Source organism: Nematolebias whitei, chromosome 10, assembly GCF_014905685.2.
Source record: "Nematolebias whitei isolate Nwh7 chromosome 10, NemWhi1, whole genome shotgun sequence".
Taxonomy (NCBI): domain Eukaryota; kingdom Metazoa; phylum Chordata; class Actinopteri; order Cyprinodontiformes; family Rivulidae; genus Nematolebias; species Nematolebias whitei.
The window spans coordinates 20,981,274-21,001,273 of record NC_056507.1 but is presented as its reverse complement, the minus strand read 5'-3'; the positions used below and the strand labels follow the sequence as shown (position 1 = coordinate 21,001,273).

The window sequence follows — 20,000 nt, the reverse complement described above, 5'->3', positions numbered from 1 at the left end:
TCCAACACTCACCGATGATCATGAAGTGTGAATCATGATCAAAAGAACAAGATCCTGGTTAGAAGTGGCTAAAACAAGCATTCTCCATAGGGTGGCTGAGCTCAGTTGTAGAGATGAAGTGAGGAGCTTTGTCATCCTGGTGGGAGCTCAGAGTAGTGCCTCTGCATTGTCAGTTGAAATGGTTTGGGCATGTGATTAAGATGGCTCCTGGGTACCGTCTTTTCACGATTTTCTGAGCATTTCCCAGTGGTAGGAGATTCCAGGGCAGACAGAATTTGTTGGAGGGATTATGTCTCCATTCATGGGGTCCTCCAGGAGGAGATGCTAAGTGTTGCTGGGGAGAAGGATGTATGAGTTTCCCTACTGAACCTGACGCCTTTATGACCAAACCACAGATTAGTAGTAACATGATTGAATGAGTGTATGAACATTTTTATTTCTTGCCATTTAAAATACCAGCAGAATGTCACTCAGTTTGACATGCTCTTCCTTGCTGTCCCTAATGTGTCAGCCATCATCTGATACCTCCCCCACAAGAGATCTGACCCGCTGCCTGCAAGCACCTGAAACAACAATGACCGCTCCTTCTGAGACATCCAATAATCTTTGTATTATTACAGCAGTCTAACATCACTAGTAACATAATAATGATACAAAAATACATGTTATAATACTTACAGAGATATATAGATTGAAATATAAACTATAATCCAACTAGCTTAGATTCAAACTTTTTTCTGTTGCTGGACAACTTGTTTCAACAGAAGAAGAATTGTTATTTCTGCTTGGATTAAGGGTTATCCTACTCACAGGCTGAGTAACAGGTGATGTATGCATAATCAAAACTAGGCAACCTATGTATAAATATAAAAACATACCTTCTCAAATAAGAAATTGCAACAATTAATAATTCACATTTAAACTGTCACATTTAAAACCCAACATTTAAAATGTATCCAAAAATGTGGTTGTTAGAAAAAGATCTGACATCAAATTGAGCTAAAAAGCAGAATTAACTCATTTTTTTAAAAGAGGCATGTATTTTCATTATGTACTAAAGTAGAGATTTATTGGTCTTCTTATATTTCCATATATGGCACACAAATTGTTTTTGTAACTGGAAACTGGGATTTGAATTATTTCAATAATAATTTACAAAACAATCAAAGACCCATGGGTTTTCTTTTAAATAGTGAATGAAAAAGGCATGTCGGCATCTGTTTTGACATGACTTTTCTTTTGTTTATGGGTTTTAAAGCAACTGAAATACTTGGCTCTCGTTTCCTTGCTGGCATCAGACTTGTGTGTGAGATTAGCACAAATATCAACATGCAATTAGAAGTGACATTGAGTCCAAGGAGCTGAAAAGCAGCTTCGTGGAAAGAAGCATTCTTGAGCCCACCAGAGATTGTTGGAAGCAGACCAGCAGGGTACAGATTACCGCCCCAAGTCTGCCTCTAATGAAAGCTGCTGCTCGTCGGCGTCTGACAAACAGCACGAGAGCAGCAAAGTGAGGAAAACTGGAAATAGATACAAGCAGGTGTGCCAAGTGCGTGAATCCGTTCAGCGAGGGAAAACGTTAGGCTGCAGAAATCTCAGATCACTGCCTCCAATGGATACACAATGCTGCTCGTTAATGGTGTCTGCCGCGATTATCAATATTTTGACATAATCTCACAAGCTCTGCCACATTGCATTCTGCTAAAGTCGAAGCAAACCTGTGTTATTACCAAATATGCAATACAGACATCCTGTATGTAGAAGAAAATGCCATAGGCTACTTAAAAAAAAAAAAAGTGAAAAAGCAACAAAGAGTGCAGACATAATGAGACGGAGAACAGCTGTTGTACAGCTGTAATATTGCAAGCTGGGCTGTTCTTGTACTGACATAAACAAATCACTTCTGCTTAACACAAACGTGCAAATCTTATTAGTGCCTAGTTAAAATACTGTTAATTTTTTTTTTCCCAACGAGCTTTACAAACACCTTTTTTTACCTGGTTGCAAAAGTGGAACTTTATTAAAATAACTGTCAGCACAACAAAGGAAACAGCAAATAAAACATATATATTATATCTATATAGTTATATCCAGCTGCGCAATTCCTTTCAAGTTCCTAAAACCCCTTATTTTACCATTAACCTCTTGCAACAGCTTTTATCCTCCTGATCCTGAAATAAAAGCAGCCCTTACCCATCATGTTGTAGAGGCTCTGTGGTGCAAATTGTCTTGGCATTTTCTGTATTGCTTCTTTAAACACGGAGAGGGCCTCCTGCGAATGAAAGAAAAAAGAAAAGAAGGTGGGGGGATGTTTGCATTAGAGCATATAGACCCTGCCAGAGAACCTGGCTCTGGGGTAAACAGTCATTGCTCCAATGCAGCCGGGGCCCTGACAATATGAATGCACAGCGTGGAATTGGGGGTTCTTCGGTCGGGTGGTTTATACAGAGCTGAGCACAAAGGGTCTATCCTCTCTGTCACGGCTGTTAATACAACTAGAAGAGTGTCACTTATTGACTCTAGCATAGTGTGCATGTTCAGCAATTCAACCTCAGAGTACCCTGGAGTTTAAAACAGCAGCGAGACCTAAAACTGCTTTATTGCTGAACCAAATGTTGTGGTTAGAGGTCAGAAGCAGTGGGATTAAAAAAAAATTTTTTTTTAGGGCTTGAATATGCCAGCTATGTGTATAATCTTTTATGAAATCAGCATTACTACTGCTTCTTTCTTGACTGAATCAGCAGAATCAACTGCTTATACACAATATAAATGTGCAACATTAGAAAGGAAAAAAATAGTTTTGTAACTGGCAGGGCTGGTCTTCAGAGGCATAAAAGTAAGTGAATTAAAAAAAAAAAAACAGCCTGAGGATTATTTGCACAAACACAGTGTCCCCGATGACAAAAGCAATTTTGAAAAATGTCAGTATTAAAGCGAACATTTTCTCAACATTCCCTGAAGGCTCCTTGAGCAACTTCCTGCATTTTATCTCAGTTCAATGCAGTTTCAGCTCTACTTATTGTACAATATGACAAGAAGGACTCCTTTAACTCCCACAGCAGCAGTCTGAGAGGTTGTTAAAACCTTATTTGCATAGATGTTTTCAAATTCGTAATTTACACTAGTGTACCTGCAATCTGTAGTTTTTTTTTAAATAATAAATTAAAAAAGGAAATTAATTATAACTGTATTTATAAGGAATTGCCACTTGTATACACAATTCATCTTATTGAATACTTGTGAGCTAACAGACAGGACCACCTATTACATTAAAAACATTTAATGAAAAGGAAGAAAATAACATTTATAAATATCAATGGTACATTACAGTAGTCCCTTGCCACTTCGACTTTCGCGGAGTCGCTCTAGCGCGGTTTGTGGATGTACAATTCATAATATTGTACAAAAAAAATGTACTTGACACATGATTGTCGACTTTACAGTAATATTTCTGTACTCATGTAGTTGGGAAAAAGTTAATGACAAAAAAAAAATTTCTGACGGGTGCCGCCATTTTGTAGTTTTCTTTCAATAAGTCTACACAGTAAGTACACAGTCCAAAAGAACTATATTACCCACAAGGCAACAGTGCACTTCCCAGTGCACTCCAACAGTGCTTCCAGCCATGTGCTTTCTACCAAAATGGAAGGAAAGTTTTGATCCGATCCGAACCTGACAAAAAAGCTTGGTACTTATTCATAGTGACTTCAGCGCTCAGTGGATACAGAGAGCCAATCAGAACCGGACCAGAACTACTTACAGCCTCATCGGTCACTATGAGTGCTGTTTGCTGACCCAGGGAGCCTCTCAAGTGGGGAAGCGTTGCTTGGAGGTCTGGTGTCTTCTCCGGAGCTCACCTGGACATTTTTCATTGGATTTCTCTGGATTACAGTCTTTAGACTCTATCTGGACCATTGTGTGGTTTTGTGTTGGCTCTCCAGAGGTCTGGCTCTCTCTAAAAGCATCTTGGTGCTCAACGGCTGTAGAGAGCCGATGAGAACCCGCCCAGAACTGGGCCAAGGCTGGTGAGTCCCCATATAAAATTTTGCAGTAGCTACTGTGTAATAAATATACATATGTTGTTAAAATTATGTATGTTTAAGAGTTTAGAACATTGCAAGAGTGTGTGAAAGGTTTATATGCATATACTAAAATAAATATCGCTACTTCACGTAATTTCACTTACTGCGGGCGGGTTCGTAACCGAACCCCTGCAATAAACGAGGGACTACTGTAAACCCCTATATTAAGTTGTTAGCCACAAGCTAATGGTAAAAAAAAAATTGAAAAATGGCCAATTTCTAAACCAATTTTGAGTCTATTGTGTTCACCTGATGATGAACTTTGTGCTGCTGTTTAATAAACTATATTATTTTGTATTATTAGCGTTAAGCATATATCAGATCTTTTCGTGTATTGTTTAGCGTTTGTTTAGAGTATATATTAGTGTATATCTTAGATCCTTATATACTCTTTCTTTTTATACTTTATTTTTTTTTGCTATTTTTGGGTCTAACTGGGACCTTGAGTACACAATTTCCTTCCACTTCATGTACCACATGTGACGTGAATGACTATAAAGAACCTTGATCCTTGAACCTTGAACTTACAAGGCTTGTATATTCTGACTTTCTTAACAGAAATGTGATGTGCACGTGTGTGTGTGTTTGAACTGCTACCTCCTGGTGTCCCTGCTCATGAAGCAGCTTGCCCAGGTTGTAGAGGCAGCTGGTGACTGAACTCTTATGGGCGTGAGGGTCCTTGAGGTTCTCATCTGGGATATCAGCACATGTCAGAAATGTACGTTTGGCCTCGTCCAGACGGCCCTGATTCATGAGGATGATGCCTGTATTCAAGTAGGCCGCTGGGGGGAAGATACCAGGAAAAAAATAATTTACTATATATAAAATAAATAAAATTGAGTTTCACCTGTAGTGAAAATCTTTTTAAAATAAAGATACAAAATAAAATCAATGTTCATACATTGTGCTTTGTAATGGATATTTGCCATTACCTTTATTTAAACATTCATACAGATGTTCTATTTCATATAGGCTTCGCCCTTTAAGGCTGTCGCTGATGGTTTATCCCGTTATGCGCAGCATAAGCACTGAAAAAAATTAGTCCACGCCCACCTGCTGTGTGGGCCCCACCCGGTCCGTATAAATTACGTTAAGAGCGGGAAATCGGCTCCCATTTTTTCTTCAGCGAGCTAATATAGCACTGTCAGAAGAACAAAGAAGATAAATTGTGTAAATGACCAACCTTGTGAAGGATGCTTGGCCCGGCAGTCGACCTCCGGTCGTCCGGTGAGTTCTCCTCCCCGAGGAGAAGATGACAGCAGTCTTATTCCAAGGTAAGCGTCCGGGAACATTTCCCAGTGACAGGTCATTACACGCTGGACAACGCCATCTTGTGTTTTTCCTCTTATCGCCGACCCTCGGGGCGAACCGGATGGTTCCTCCGGGGCAAGGTGTGCTCAGCTGCAGCCCCCGCTGCTCATTCCCTCCCGGGGAGCGTAGTGTAGGTGGAGGGGGGCTGAGTGAATGCTCACCCCATCCCACCTCGTTTCGCATCGGCGATCACACCGCTCCCGGCCGACAGCGCCCTCAGGGGTTGCCCGGCGGAACCCGGGAGGAGGCTGACATGAAGGGACCCCTTTTTTCTACGTCCCTCGCCTTTTCCCGCCAGTTCGGATGATCGGCGGAAAGGTTATTTTTTCACTGACGTGTTTTTCCAGGCAGCCGCAGTTAGCAACAACGTGCGCTTTTAGCATATAGCATGTCCAAGGGACTGAAGGCCGCAGACCTGCCTTGGAGACAAAGAACTCCTTCTGTAAGGCAACTGACGCTATTCCTCGGTTCCCTCCCCTGGAGCCAAGCCTCGCGGAAGCTTCCGGAGCGAAGCTGTCCAGGTCGGAGCAGCGTCCCGTCCCTCCGGAGGAACCAGACGGCGACCAAAGCTCTCCAATCGAGCCCACCGGCGTGTTTTCAGGCAACCGCAGTTAGCAACAACATGCGCTGCTAGCATTTAGCATGTCGAAAAGGCTGGAGACCTCACACCTGCCGCAGGAGACAAAGAGCTCCCTGTGTAATCGGCAGACGCCATCCTCAACATGTGCGCCGCTCCCTCGGTTTGCCTGTCGAGGATTGTAGCATGGATGACGGTAATCCAACGTTCCATCTGGCTCCGTCACTCTCCATTGCTGCCGGAAAAGCTGCACAAAGACCGGATGGAGGGCCCCATCTCATCGGACGCGCTGTTCGGAAGCAGCTTGACGTCCATGCTGACGAATTCGAAGCAGTCGGAGGAGACGTCGGAAGCTGTACGCCATCTCATCAAGCCGCGCGGCTCATTCCGTCCTCCAGCCCGCTGGAGAGATCGTCAAAAGCAGAGGCAGAAACATCGACGCTCCACGGCAGCAGCAGCTTCGTCTCGCCCAGCTCCACCACCAGCCCCGCCCGCCAGAGACCACCCCTCCTCAGTCCGGCAGCCTGCACTTCAGCGTTTTCCCCAGAGATCGCCTGCAGACGGCGCTCGGAGCAAACAAACCGCAGAGCTCACGGGGGAGAAGTTTTAAGAAATGACGGTCTGCGGAGGATGTGTTTATAAATGACACAGGAATTGAATAAATGATTTTTCAAAGATCAAAATGCCTGTTTTTAGCCAGTCTGTAAGCTCGGATGAGCTCACAGCCGCTACACACACATCCTCCACTCATAAGAGCCGGTGTCCTTAAATAAAGGTTTTTTAAATCCACCGCCGCTCCTTCACATGCCCAGACGCTCACGTGACACCACGGTAAGCGAAATAACTTGTTGTCAATCAGACCCGCACGATCACCTCCCAACGGTGTTAACGCGCTCCCGAGCGAGACAAGCAGCCTCCATCCAACGGCACTGTGTCGATGATGCACGCACAGCTGCCCGGCGCTCACCGGCCCACATCGGGATAAATGTGGGACCGCAGGCCGGGTCCGGTGGAGGTCCCTGCTCTCAGCGAAAACAACACACGCCTCTCCTGTATGAACGCGAGTGGCCGTCATCCACCGCGTCCCAGCGATCAGCAGCTCACGGCGGCATAAGCGTGAGACAGCTGAATGAATCTAATGACGGGCCCCGCCCTCAGCGAGAGCGGCGCGCGTCCCTCCAGAGGAAACGTGCGCTCCCGCGAGGCTCACAACCTTCACTTCATCAGCTGACACACGCCTCGCCTCAGCACACAGCTACCGCCCCGCCCGGACATGAAGGTTGGTCCGCGATCCAGTCACAGCGCGCGGGCGCGCGCAGAACAGCCCTTTCGAGAAAGCCTCGCCTTGGGTCACGCGGAAAACATTTCCGCGACGCATGACGGCGGTCGAGGCGGAGGTTTGGATGACATCCGTTCAAAACACGGCACATCATTTAAACGCACGTCCACTCCACGAACGTCACGCAGAGTGGTTAAAAACATGCTCACCGGACAGATGGATGGACAGAGTGTTATGCAAGGGTTACACGCTGCAGTTTGCAACCCGACCCCCTCCGTTCGGAGGAGTTATAGAGACGGTCCTGTCATCACCAGACCAAGTCTCAGCCTTAAATGCAGAAGTCCAAGAGCTTCTGATAAAAGGTGTAATCTCAAGAGTTCCCAACGAGGAGGAAAACACAGGTTTTTACTCACGCTACTTCCTGGTCCCCAAAGGACCGGAGGGATGAGACCGATTCTGGATCTGTCAGCTTTCAACAAAGCGATCATGAACAGATTTTTTCACATGTTGATGAACAGACAGCTGTTGGACAACATCCAGGAAAACGACTGGTTTGTCTCCATCGTTTTAAAAGATGCCTATTTTCACACACCAATCATCCCAAAACACAGAAAATTCTGCGTTTCGCCTTTCAAGGGATGAAGTACCAGTACAACAGGTTGCCTTTTTTGGGTACTCCCTCGCGCCTCGTACGTTCTCAAAGTGTGTGGAGACAGCCCTGCATCCACTGCACAAGCAGGGATGAGAGTTTTGTTTTACCTGGACGACCTGCTGCCCCTGTCTCACTCCAGACAGGAAGCATTGATACAGGCTCAGGTGTTAGCATCACACCTGCTAAATCTGGGTTTCGCCATAACTGGAAGAAGAGCTCGATTTTCCCGGCCCAGATAATTGTTATCTGGGAGTGGAATTAAACTCAATTACCATGACGGCTCGTTTATCACAAACAAGAATCGACACTCTAAAAACCAATTACGCCACGTAAGACCTGGCAAAGTGGTAACAGCTGTCTCCGTCATGAAGCTGTTGGGAATGACGTCATCAGCTCACACAGTGGTCCCGCTGGGTTTGTTACACATGAGACGCCTCCAGAGGTGGTTTACGCGTCTGCGTGTGGATCCAGTAAAACAAAAGAGACGGATGATCACTGTCCCTCCCTCCATGGGAGCAGACCTCCGACACTGGGGAAACACCCTGGCTCTGTCAGAGGGAGTCCCCGTCAGCAGACCCACGTCACGTGTCAGTCTTCACGGACGCGTCTCTGTCAGGTTGGGGGGGGGAACATGCCTATCTCAAGCAGTAGGGGCGCTGTGGCCCCACCGCACATCAGCCCACATCAATGTTTTGGAGTGTCGCACAGTGCTGAATGTGATTCAACATTTTGCTCCCGTGCTACAGAATCAACACGTGTTGATTCACACAGACAACATGGTGACTGCTGCGTACATAAACCGCCAGGGGGGTGTGCGTTCAGCCCAGATGTTACACATTGCGCGGAAGCTACTGAGTTGGGTTCATCAAACCTGCTTTTATTAGAGCGGTTTACATATCCGATGTTCTGAACAGAGGGGCTGATGTGACGTCCAAGGGCGGCCCACGTTATGTGGACCGGATCCTCCATCCGGATCTGATGTTTTTCAGACACAGCAGAAGTTGGCAAAGCAGCTGTGGACCTGTTTGCGACGCGAGAAGAACGCGCAATGTCAACTACGGTTTTTTCCCTGAGCCCGCGAGACGATCCATCGCTGGGGGGGACGCATTTGCTCACAGTCGGTGGCCCAAAACGCTTTTTACGCGTTTCTTTTCCCTCACCTCCTCTGTTTTTTTACGGTCCACGAACCGAGTTCAGGAGGAGGGATTGACAGCTCTCCTGGTGGCTCCCGGCGTGTGAACGCACTATGGTTCCCAGGCCTGCAACGTCTGTTGTGGGGTCGCCGTGGAACTGTCGTGGAGGAAGGATGCTCTCCTTCAGGCAGGAGGAGCGACCAAGAGTTACCCAGAAATAGGTCAACACCGGTGGGTTTGACCGCTGAGCGGTCCCACTTAGAGGATGGGTCTCCCTCAGGAGATAGTGTGCACAATTCAAGATTCACGTGCTGCATCTACCACAGTTCTGTACACATCAAGGGTACGGCTTTTCAGCGCTGGTGTACAGAGAAGGTTTAGAGACCACTTCATGCTTTTTAGGCAGCGTGTTGTTTTTTCTACAACACCTGATGGATAGGGAGTTGGCTTTCAGTACGCTTTAACGTACGTTGCAGCCATCTCTTCCTGCCACAAAGGGTTTGGAGACAGAACAGCTTTTAATCACCCGCTGATGAAGCGGTTTCTAAAAGGTGTTCAGGGATGTAGGCCTGTTTCATGCCCACTTGTTCCACAGTGGGATTTAACGCTGGTCCTGCGAGCCCTGATCAAAGCTTCAATTGAGCCTCTGGATCAGTTTTCATTTAAATTCTTGTCTCTTTAAACAGTCCTGCTGCTGGTTTTAACACCCGCTAAGAGGGTAAGTAATTATCTGCCCTCTCTGTTGTTTCGTCATGCCTTAGAATTAGGCTGACGGGCAGCTCAGCTGTTTTAAGACCAACCCAGCTTTTATGCCTAAAACATCACGAGCTCTTTTAAATCAAGAGTGATGTCGTTGGAGGGGTCTTTTCCCCCCCCACAGATCAGAAGGGGAAGCATCTGTTCATCTTCTCTGCCCGATGCAGGCGTTGACGTGTTACGTAACGCGCACAGCTGCAATGCGTTCAAATTCAACAATTGTTTGTGCATTATAGAGATGCTTCTGCAGGTCGCCGTTATCCATCCAGCGCTTGTCACACTGGCTGTGTGAGGCCTTTTTCTGAAGCCTACAGAGCATCAGATTTAGGGCCTCCTGTCAACCTCTAAGCACACTCGACCAGGGGTATCGCATCTTCGACTGCTCTGCATAATGGTATGTCAATGCAGGACATTTGCACTGCGGCTGCATGGTCAACACCCTGCTCATTTATTCGCTTTTACCTACGTGATGTAACGGCTCGTTCCATGACACATTCTGTCCTTAGTGCCCTAACAGAATGAATATTGTTGTTCTCATGGAACTCTGTTTAAGCTCACTTCTGTCTGCATGCATTACAGTGTGAGATGTTGTTTTCAGTCACAGTCATGTCTGTGATTTTGGTTCTATTGTCACTAATCAGTTCATGATTATTGTTAACAATCAGTTCATTTGATTATTGATTAATTCATGGACATTAATCTGTTTATACTGTTCAGCCATGAACCAGTTGGTTCATGCCCCCCCCCCCCCTCTTTTTTCAACTTCTTCTTCATGTTGAAAGTTTTTCCGGGGTATTCATGTTTGTCAGAACGCATAGTTACACAACATGCGTCTGTGCATGGCACATAATTACGCGATGCGTAGTTTATGCACACGGGGAGCTGAGTGACAAGACGTTTTTTGGGCAAGCTTCCGCTTCTTACTGTGTTCGAATGGACCCAGTGAGGCGAGGACCACATCCGCTTCGCCCTTAAACCATCAGCGACAGCCTTAAAGGGCGAAGCCTATATGAAATAGAACGTTGGTTACGTACTGTAACCCCAGATTCTATGAATATAGGCGTAGCCCTTTAAGCGTCGGGCCTCACTGGCTCCTAAATGGCTGAAGAAAAAAGCTATTTTGGGAGCCGATTTCCCGCTCTTAACGTAATTTATACGGACCGGGTGGGGCCCACACAGCAGGTGGGCGTGGACTAATTTTTTTCAGTGCTTATGCTGCGCATAACGGGATAAACCATCAGCGACAGCCTTAAAGGGCTACGCCTATATTCATAGAATCTGGGGTTACAGTACGTAACCAACGTTTTACTGCTCACTAGAATCTGCATTTCTCACTGTGGCTGAAAAAGTAAAAATGTTCCTTGTTACCATGACAACACAACATGTTCATTCTGTTATGGCTGGGATTAAACGGACTGTCAATTGCATGGTTTGGGATATGAAATTAATGCAGATATAATTAAAAATGAAACACTTTTGTTAAATTAAAATATGCAAATAAATTATTGAATGTAATTAAACGACAGCAGCTACAACAAAAATATTTCATTTAGTGGGGAAACAAAGTAATGCAAAGGTAATAGTTAATCTCTGCTAACAGAAGTAGCTTTTACGTTTGCCCTATTTAGAACTTTGCATGTGTCCAAAGTTTTTTTTCTTTTTATATTCCTATTTATTTATTTATTATTTTATTTAATTATTAAAGATGTGCTTTGTCCGCTACAAAAAGTGAAAAATACGTCAAAGCTTTTCTGATTATATTTATAAAATCTAATGCATTTATAATTTTTGTGATGTAGGGAGCAAAGTTCATTTTACTTATTGCGTTTTATTCAAAATTCTTATAATAGAATAGAAATAAATATCAGTCCTCAAATAAAACATCAGCCTTGAGCTACCTTACACCACAAAAAATAAAAAAATAAAAAATAAAAAACTGAAATGAATGAGCATTGCTTTTGAATGATACATTCAAATTTGACCAACCATGCCAGAATTCACATTATTCAAGTTTTCTTTTTGGATTTGACATAAGCATACACGACGTGGACGACTTTAAAAGCCCTTAAGCTCTTTAAACAGTCAAGACAAGATCATCAGATCAATACATGGACAGATGCCACTCTCTGTGGAACCTCTTCTTGAAGCAACTCCTTATATCAAGTCTGCCTGTTGGAATAAATTAACTTGATAAAGCAGATCAATCTGGAAGGTTTTCAAAGATAACACTGGCATAATGAAGACAACGAGGACTGGTTGGGAATTAAATTGTTTTCTTCACGTTTTTCCTCTACTAGTTAATTGTATATATGTCTACAGAACAACAAAGCCCATGCTCAATAATCCAGGTAGACATTCCAACATTTTTCAGTCAGGTCATCAGATGACCTGACTGAAAAATGTTGGAATGTCTACTGAAGTTTTTCTTTCTGCATCTTTCAAACCAGATCTAAATCTGCTTTATCTGATTTTGCATCAACAGGTCAATAAACATGTTTCCACTGTAGGGATTTTCAAAAAAGAGGAATGAAAATCAAATACAATTCAACAAAAGGAAGACTGAATTTTGTACTGGTTTTCTGTAGTCAAAAACCAAACCAATGATGCTTTACCACAGAACAAGCTGTGTACTGAATAAAAATGCAACAATTTGTTCTGGTTATCTCCCAGTCAGGCAGTGAGTAATGGTGTAACCTTGAAAAAAACAACTGTCACATTATCATTCTAGCTTCAAAATGTCAGCTACTTAGAGTAATTAATTAACACTGTTATTGGCTATACCAGATTGGATAATTGCATGTTGAATGAGAATTTCCCAATCTGACTGTGAGCTTGATTAGATGCATAATTAATCTGGGGAGAAAGGAAGACACGTTTAGGATTATCTGTTAATCTGTCATTGACTGATGCCCAAAACTATGGGGTGCTAATTTATTGTGTGATCAGGTGGGAATGTGAGCGATTTGAACAAACTGTGAATTTGACGATGACATTCTTTGAATTTTTAACAGACGAAGATGGTATTATGGAGAAAGTGTTAAGATAAAACTGAAAGGAGTTATAAAAAACCCCCCACAAAGAAATACAGGAGAACAACAAAGGAACAAAATAAATAGAAGCATCGTGGTCTGAATTCCCAGTACATGACATCACAAATGTACTCATTCTGTTGACATAACTGGGCTTTGAAAGCCGCTCACCCAGCTGTGCTTGAATGTTTAATTCAGCTCAATACCCAGTGCCCTTTGTGATCCATTTCTTTCCCTTCACATAACCACAGCTTTTGTTCACGGTTGCCTGGACACAGCACAACCGCAACCACAGGAGCTGGACATTGTCAATTAAAAAAAGAAGAGCTGTACTTACAAGCGAGAGTTGGCCGGCTCCCAATGGCCAGCTTATAGTAGTGGAGTGCCTCTGAGAATTTGTTGCTCTCCTGTAGCAGCAAACCACTGGGCCAGACAAAAAGGGATAAGAGTTGTGACAATTTAGAGCTCAAAATGACATATTTGAAGTTAAAAGCTTCTGGTAAGAATAAAATTACTTTGACGGGACGTCTAATAGCTTTCAATACGTATTACCCATGACAACAGTCATGAAAAAAGAGGAAAAAGGAACAGAAATTTCCAGACTAGGTTAATGTTTTAGCCTAGTTTTTATTTTTGAATGTTTTTCAGGCTTATAAAACAACTCTTTTTCAAACATGATGTACTGATATGAAAAAGCAGTACGTCATCTTCTTCTTTCAGCTTTTCCCTCTTCAGGGGTCGCCACAGCGAGTCATTCTCCTCCATCTCACTCTGTCCTCACTCCAACTACCTCCATGTCCTCTCTAACTGCATTCATATATCTCTTCTTTGGCTTCTTTCTGCATTTCTAACATCCTTCTACCAATATACCCACTGTCCCTCCTCTGGACATGTCCAAACCATCTCAGTCTGGTCTCTCTAACTTTATCTCCCAGTAGTTCAACCTGTGCTGTACCTCTGATGATCTCATTCCTAATCGCATCCATCCTTGTCACTCCTAAGGAGAAATTCCACATCTTCATTTCAGTCACTTCCAGTTCTTTCTCCTGCCTTTTTGTCAATGCCACTGTCTCCAGACCATACAACATAGCTGGTCATGAAAGTGCAGTACAAATCTAATATTAAACTTCAAACATTAATTTAACTTGGTGCTGTTTACTCAGGCCAACAACGTTTGTGCTTTACTCACATGTGCATATGAAACATGGAGCATTATGTCAGTGGTGTTGAGGCTGCTGAATGTATCAGTCCATGTAATTAGCATCTCTAGTCACTCCATTAATTTACTCAACTCCAGGCAGACTGATGCATCCAGCAGCATGCAAACAAGGGAATTTTGAGAAAGAGTTGATTTGTAAACTTGAAAAATTATTTAAGAAAAAACAAATACCAAAAAAAAAAAAAAAAAACCTGACCATTACTTGGCTACCCATTAGCCTAGCCTCCTGCCTCTTTCTCCGCATACTAAGTATTGATGACCATTAGGCAGAGCATCACTTCAACAATGTTTGGACTGTTCCTTTAATAAAATAAAAACAAAAGAGATAAAGAGAGAAAGAGATAATAAGCACAGGCAGCGTAAACTGTGAGTATTGGCTAACAATTTGTGCTTCCCCTTTGACTAAACCAGCATCATTAATACTGCTGTCAGGCAAATAACGCTTTGGGGAATAGAAGACAAAACAGCACTTCCTCTGAGAAAACAATCAGACAAAAAAGAACTTCTACATTTGTTCATGCTCATTGTTAAGAAAAGTAGATTTCTATTAAAAAAGTAGCTGACAGCAGCAGATACTACATAAAATCAGAGGCAATTTAACATCAAACATAAAAAAAAAAAGAAGGAATGTATTAAAAATACAACTCACAGGTTATACAACATATCTGCCATGTTGGTCCGGTAGTACAAAGCGTTTCTGTATGCCTGTTCGGCTTTTTCCATCTCTCCTTGACTCTTTAAAACGTTTCCAAGGTTGCCCCAAGCTGACAGGTCACAAAAGAAACAATTAATGAAATGATGAAAACAGAATATTTGTGACATAATCTTTTATTGCTGCTTTTTTTCTGTTTTTTTACCAAAACCCTATAAAAGCTTGAGGTAGATCAGCCGGAGACACTGTTTTATTGTGAAGTAACAAATGATTTTGTTTTCTCATCCAAAGGCTCTTACAATTTACATGCTTTAAAAATGGCTAAAATAGATGCAGATCTGCAGCAGCTAGTACTTTGAGACAGAATAATTGCACACCGGGGGAGCTCAATGCAGAACAACCAGTGTTTTTTATGAGAATGTGCATGAAAAGAAGACAACCACAGTTGGGTTGAAGAGCTGAAGGACTTGGTGTTTAAAGACTGAGAACAGTGACAGGTGATGTAAAGTTATTCAGATTTTTTTTCAATACTTTGTGCAGAGACTGAGAGAAAATACATTCAGGCAATTAAACAAAAATCATTCAATAAACGTGAACTGAAAGTGGAAAAGGGCAGATTTTTTTTAAGCAAGTTTATGGATATTAGCTGTGATCAAATCTATATACACTCTAATAATCAAACTTTTAGTTTAGGAACTAGGATGTATAGTAGTCCTAAGTTTATTGCAGGGGATCCGAACCTTGAAGATCCACTATAAGTGAAAATTCTGCGAAGTAGGTTTAGTAGTACAAGTAGTAAGTAGTATATACGTGTATATAAAGGTGTTTTAAACCATTCCCACACTCTTGAAATATTCTAAACAATGTTTCTAAACTCTGAACACTCTAAAAGAGCACAGAATGTCAGCTCTCTGCCTCAGCTGCCATCTGCCAGTGCTTTTGGCCACGCCCACTCCTCCGCAGCAGAGCGGAGGTCAGCTGATCAGCTGCAGGGTGAAGCTTCTCCTGAAGCTGTGGGCTGCACAAAGGTGAAGCAGGTGCTAAATAATTTAACATAATTAATTTTAAATGAAAACTCCATGCCAAATCGTGCAGCTCATCCATCAATCAGCCAATTGTGTGTCATGTCCAATCTTACTTTGAAAAACTGCGATAGAGCGAGTCTGTGACAAACATATCGTGAAGTAGTGAGGGACTATTGTACACTGTATAACTCTAATGAAAATTATTATTTTAAGACCTTCTTTCAAAAAAAAAAAAATATATATATATACATAAATAATCCAACATCTCTATAAAATGACATCTTTACAAATTCCCAGAAAGTTTAAATGAAGCATTTTATTGGCTACCAGCATCTCCACTAGTCTTTTTTGTTGTGCCATATTTACAGAGCTAAAAGAATGTGGTTTGCGTTTGACTAATATATATTTTAAACTTCACTCAGTGAAACCCTGACAGGCTGTTTAGCTTTAGTAAAGACACGGGCACAACAACACTTCATTTCAACAGTCCATCCAGTTAACTCTGCTTTCTTAGCAGACGGTGTTTCCTTATAGCTTTCATGAATGTTTTGCAGGTTCCAAAGGTCCCAGATGAAAATCCAAGGAGCATGTGCATGTCTGATGTTGGACTCTTTTCAAATCTCATATTAGCTTTATTGAATGTAAGGCAGTGTTTTGGTGCTACTGTGCTGGCCTGCCAAAACAAACAGCTGTCATGCCTCAGCTCCGCTGCAGAATCTGAAAGGGAAATTAGCTAACTCAACATGTCCCTCTGTTGCTTTGTGAGGCCCTTCCACGTTTCTCTCCTCAGTAGCTCAGCAAACATCACTTTGGATTTAAATCTGTGTCTGGTAAATTTAAATACTTTTGAATATTTTATCTCTGGTTGAAGGTGGCATTTGGAAACAAGCTGTTCCAAATAAGACCAGGCATGTGTTATCATTAAATATATATAAAAAAAAATGAACTCAAATGACATCTCTGCAATTTTATTTTAGAATAATGTCAACACGTGCTATAAAATACTGTATATTTGATGACTTTTTTTTAAATTTCAAATACTCCAAGATCAGTTTGTGGCGGTTTCCTCTTTCGTGTTGATGCTGAGCGATGAAGACATTTTGAAGCAGACTCCCTTTAAATTATTTAGTACCGCATAAGATGGAAAGAGAAAACAGACTTGGGAGCTCATTCATGTTCGTCAGGCAAAAAAACACTTTTGTAAAGCTGTGTTTGTGTGTATGTTTGAGAAGATGTATAAAATAAAATAAAACCGTGCACCTCAGTCGAGTCTTACCTTTAGCAGGATTGACATAAATCCCTGACTTGTAGAGCATCTCTTCATTCTGCCAGTCCTGGTTCCTCAAAACAGTTTTGACACTCAACAGTAAAACCAGGGCTGCACTGCAGTACAGCAAAACTGTCCTGAAAGACCTGCGTCGCAGTCGAACATACAGAGACCTCACCCCCACTGCAACCAGCAGGCAAAAGCCCATGCTAGGGATGTACAGTACTCTCTCTGCTATCACAAATCCTACATAAAAAAACAAGTTTGTGGCTGGTAAAAATGGGATAATCAAGAGGCCCAGGGAGAATGCCACAACATTTTCAGTGGTAGGCAGTGGAGTCCTGCTTTCATCATGTGTTTTTGTACCATTTTGTGCACTGTTAGTATGAGCATCTGTGTGAGAGTTGCTCACGTGTTCATGGTTGTTACAACAGTAACTGTGGCCATTACTGTTCCCATTTCGGCCATTAATATAATGGAGCGTTTTCCCGTTGGCGTCTTTGCTCTTGGATGTCGAGCGAGTCCACAGGCAGAACCAAGCAAGCATTAGCAATCCAGGATAAAAAACGACTGTGTGAATGTTCCTCCAGTCCGCAACGGTCCTGAGCAGAGGCAAAGCATCCATTGACCAATCAAAACTGAGCTTGTCTGGACAGAGGAGGAGCCAAAAGTTAAAGACGGGTAGGTAGAAAAAGGTTAAAGTCCTGGTGAGGAGCGAGGGGGAGTCTGCTGCTGGGTTGTCAGAGTTGGAGAAGTTTGGAGGTTTGTTTCCCATCCAAGAGAAGCGGCATGCCAGTAAGACAACTCCCCACGCTGCCAACAAAAACACATTCAGCAGCAGGTGGATGTTCTTTCTCTGTTTGACAAAGAAAAGACAGAGAAAGAGTTTAAATCTTCAGTCTACGGTCCAGAAAATAAAAAAGAACTAGTGTAAATCAAACAAAACCTGGTTTCTAACAGTGCCAGGTTTAAATAAGGGCCAAAACAGTTCAGCTGCATTATAAAACGAGTATTTAACACCAATTTCCAGTCTTAATATGTTTGGCAGGCTTAGTTTAAAATGTTTATTTTAATTCCCCACCAAGATGGAATAAAACATGCTTCCACACTTTATTTTTTTATTTTAAATAAAACCGCTGAATCAATTCATCAATTGTTCAAAAAAAATGAAAGTGACCTTCTACCAGACCTTTCTATTTGAACATAATTTTTCTTTTCAAGTGCCTCCACAGACGTATCAAAACTAACACAGCTATATGACCTCCATTCATCATATTACAAAACTGATATTAAACACTTTCCCAATGTTGTGTGGAAATACTGATAAAACATTTATACTCTTTGGCTGTTCTACAGTTTGCTGGCAGAGCATTTAAAAATGACAGTGTAAACTGTATTTCCTCACAAACGAGTTGCAGTGTTGGGAATAAAATTATCTTTTTTTAAGGGTTCATGTTGGAAACCTTTCACAAAAATAGCTGCAAAGCATACATGGTGGTGCTTATTTCACATGTAATGTTATTAAGAAATGCATAAGGAATATTAAACAAATTGTAAAATTGCCAAATGATACCAAAGAAGTTGTTTTTTCTTTCATTAAGCTGACTGAATCTAAATCTCCAGGGCAATGACATCTCAGATGGAATCATTTTAATATTCAAATTCTAATCTAAAGCAATTCAATCTAAAGTAACAATATTTTTTATACTAGAAGATGTGATTCTTTCAAGCTCCACATGCCAGAGGGTTCAACTACGTATCATCTGTGATCATAAACATTACGGCACCCCTGCTTTGGGGTTGTGATATTGATTGCCTTGTCATTTACAAATTGTATCTGAAAAGAGGATTCGTAACCTTTGGAAACAGCCGCTGTCTGTTAATGATCTCAGCTAATGCTGATATCTGCTGCACAGATTAATGTGGGCTGGAATAGCTGGAGACAATGCTTAGAAAAGAGTAATTTTATCATACAACAGAAAATCCAGAAGTGCGATATTCTTGAGATGAGTTACGGTTGTAACATTTGTTATAGTTTTAGAAACTATCACAGGAGCAACAAAAGGAAAACAAAACAAAAAAAAAGGTCAAGTCTGTCAAAACCTTCAGGGGAGACCTGACAACAGCCTGCTGTGAGGCACTATTTTGTGGTGATGTGCCAGAATGCCATGGCTGAGGAAGCTGTTCACACGCATGGCAACAAAAGGTCATTGTTCCAATCTAGATCCCTGCTTCTCATTAATTTCAGCAACAGCGGGCGCTTTTATATTCAACTTCCTATGCAAACAAAAAGGAACTATTGGCAAAAGACAAACAAATATGGAAGAGTTACAAGAAGCTAAATCTAAAACACGACAACAGTCTTGCAGAGACAAAATGAATAAAATACGTGTAACTGTCAGCCACGACGAATTGATAATGCTTTTATTTTGACAAGTTTGACATATCAAGAGCAGAGTTGTAAACTGAATGAAACATAGTTGGTTTTATGTGCTATTCTAAAACCAAAGATTAAAGTATAAAATCAGTCTGTGAGCAAGATGATAAAAAAGCTTAAATTATCTAACTTAAAGAGAGAAACAGAAAAAAACAAGTTTCATTATAGGCAGTACAGATCTTTCCCAACTACTAAAACTTGTTTTCTTTGTATTTTAATATATGAGATCTTTCCATGAATTATGATGCAACAGCAGCTAAAACTATTGATAGATTTAGCACATAAAACCCAATAAAGTATGAAAAGCACAACTTGTTTCTAGTGCAAATTGTAAATATAACTATAAAGGGACATGTAGAGTCAGTAGTGTCTATGCTACGTCTTGCTACTTGCTGTAGTTGCATTGTGCCATCTATCACACATAAACGTTGGTCTAACCCTTTAAACATTATTTTGTAAAAACATGCATCTGTCCATCCATCCATCCATCCATCCATCCATCCATCCATCCATCCATCCATCCATCCATCCATCCATCCATCCATCCATCCATCCATCCATCCATCCATCCACTTATCCAT

At 41.9% G+C, this 20,000-nt stretch overlaps 1 protein-coding gene across 1 annotated transcript in view; it reads right to left on the bottom strand.

Annotated features, from left to right (window-relative positions):
* tmtc2b (transmembrane O-mannosyltransferase targeting cadherins 2b) overlaps nt 1–20,000 on the bottom strand; it is a 105,953-nt gene that overhangs the window by 22,487 nt on the left and 63,466 nt on the right. Inside the window, exons 3-7 of the mRNA XM_037683447.1 lie at nt 16,992–17,838; nt 14,688–14,802; nt 13,157–13,242; nt 4,680–4,864; nt 2,194–2,272 (exon numbers count right to left, since the gene is read on the bottom strand). Coding sequence (XP_037539375.1) covers nt 2,194–2,272; nt 4,680–4,864; nt 13,157–13,242; nt 14,688–14,802; nt 16,992–17,838 — 1,312 coding nt within the window. The remainder of the gene's footprint in view (nt 1–2,193; nt 2,273–4,679; nt 4,865–13,156; nt 13,243–14,687; nt 14,803–16,991; nt 17,839–20,000) is intronic.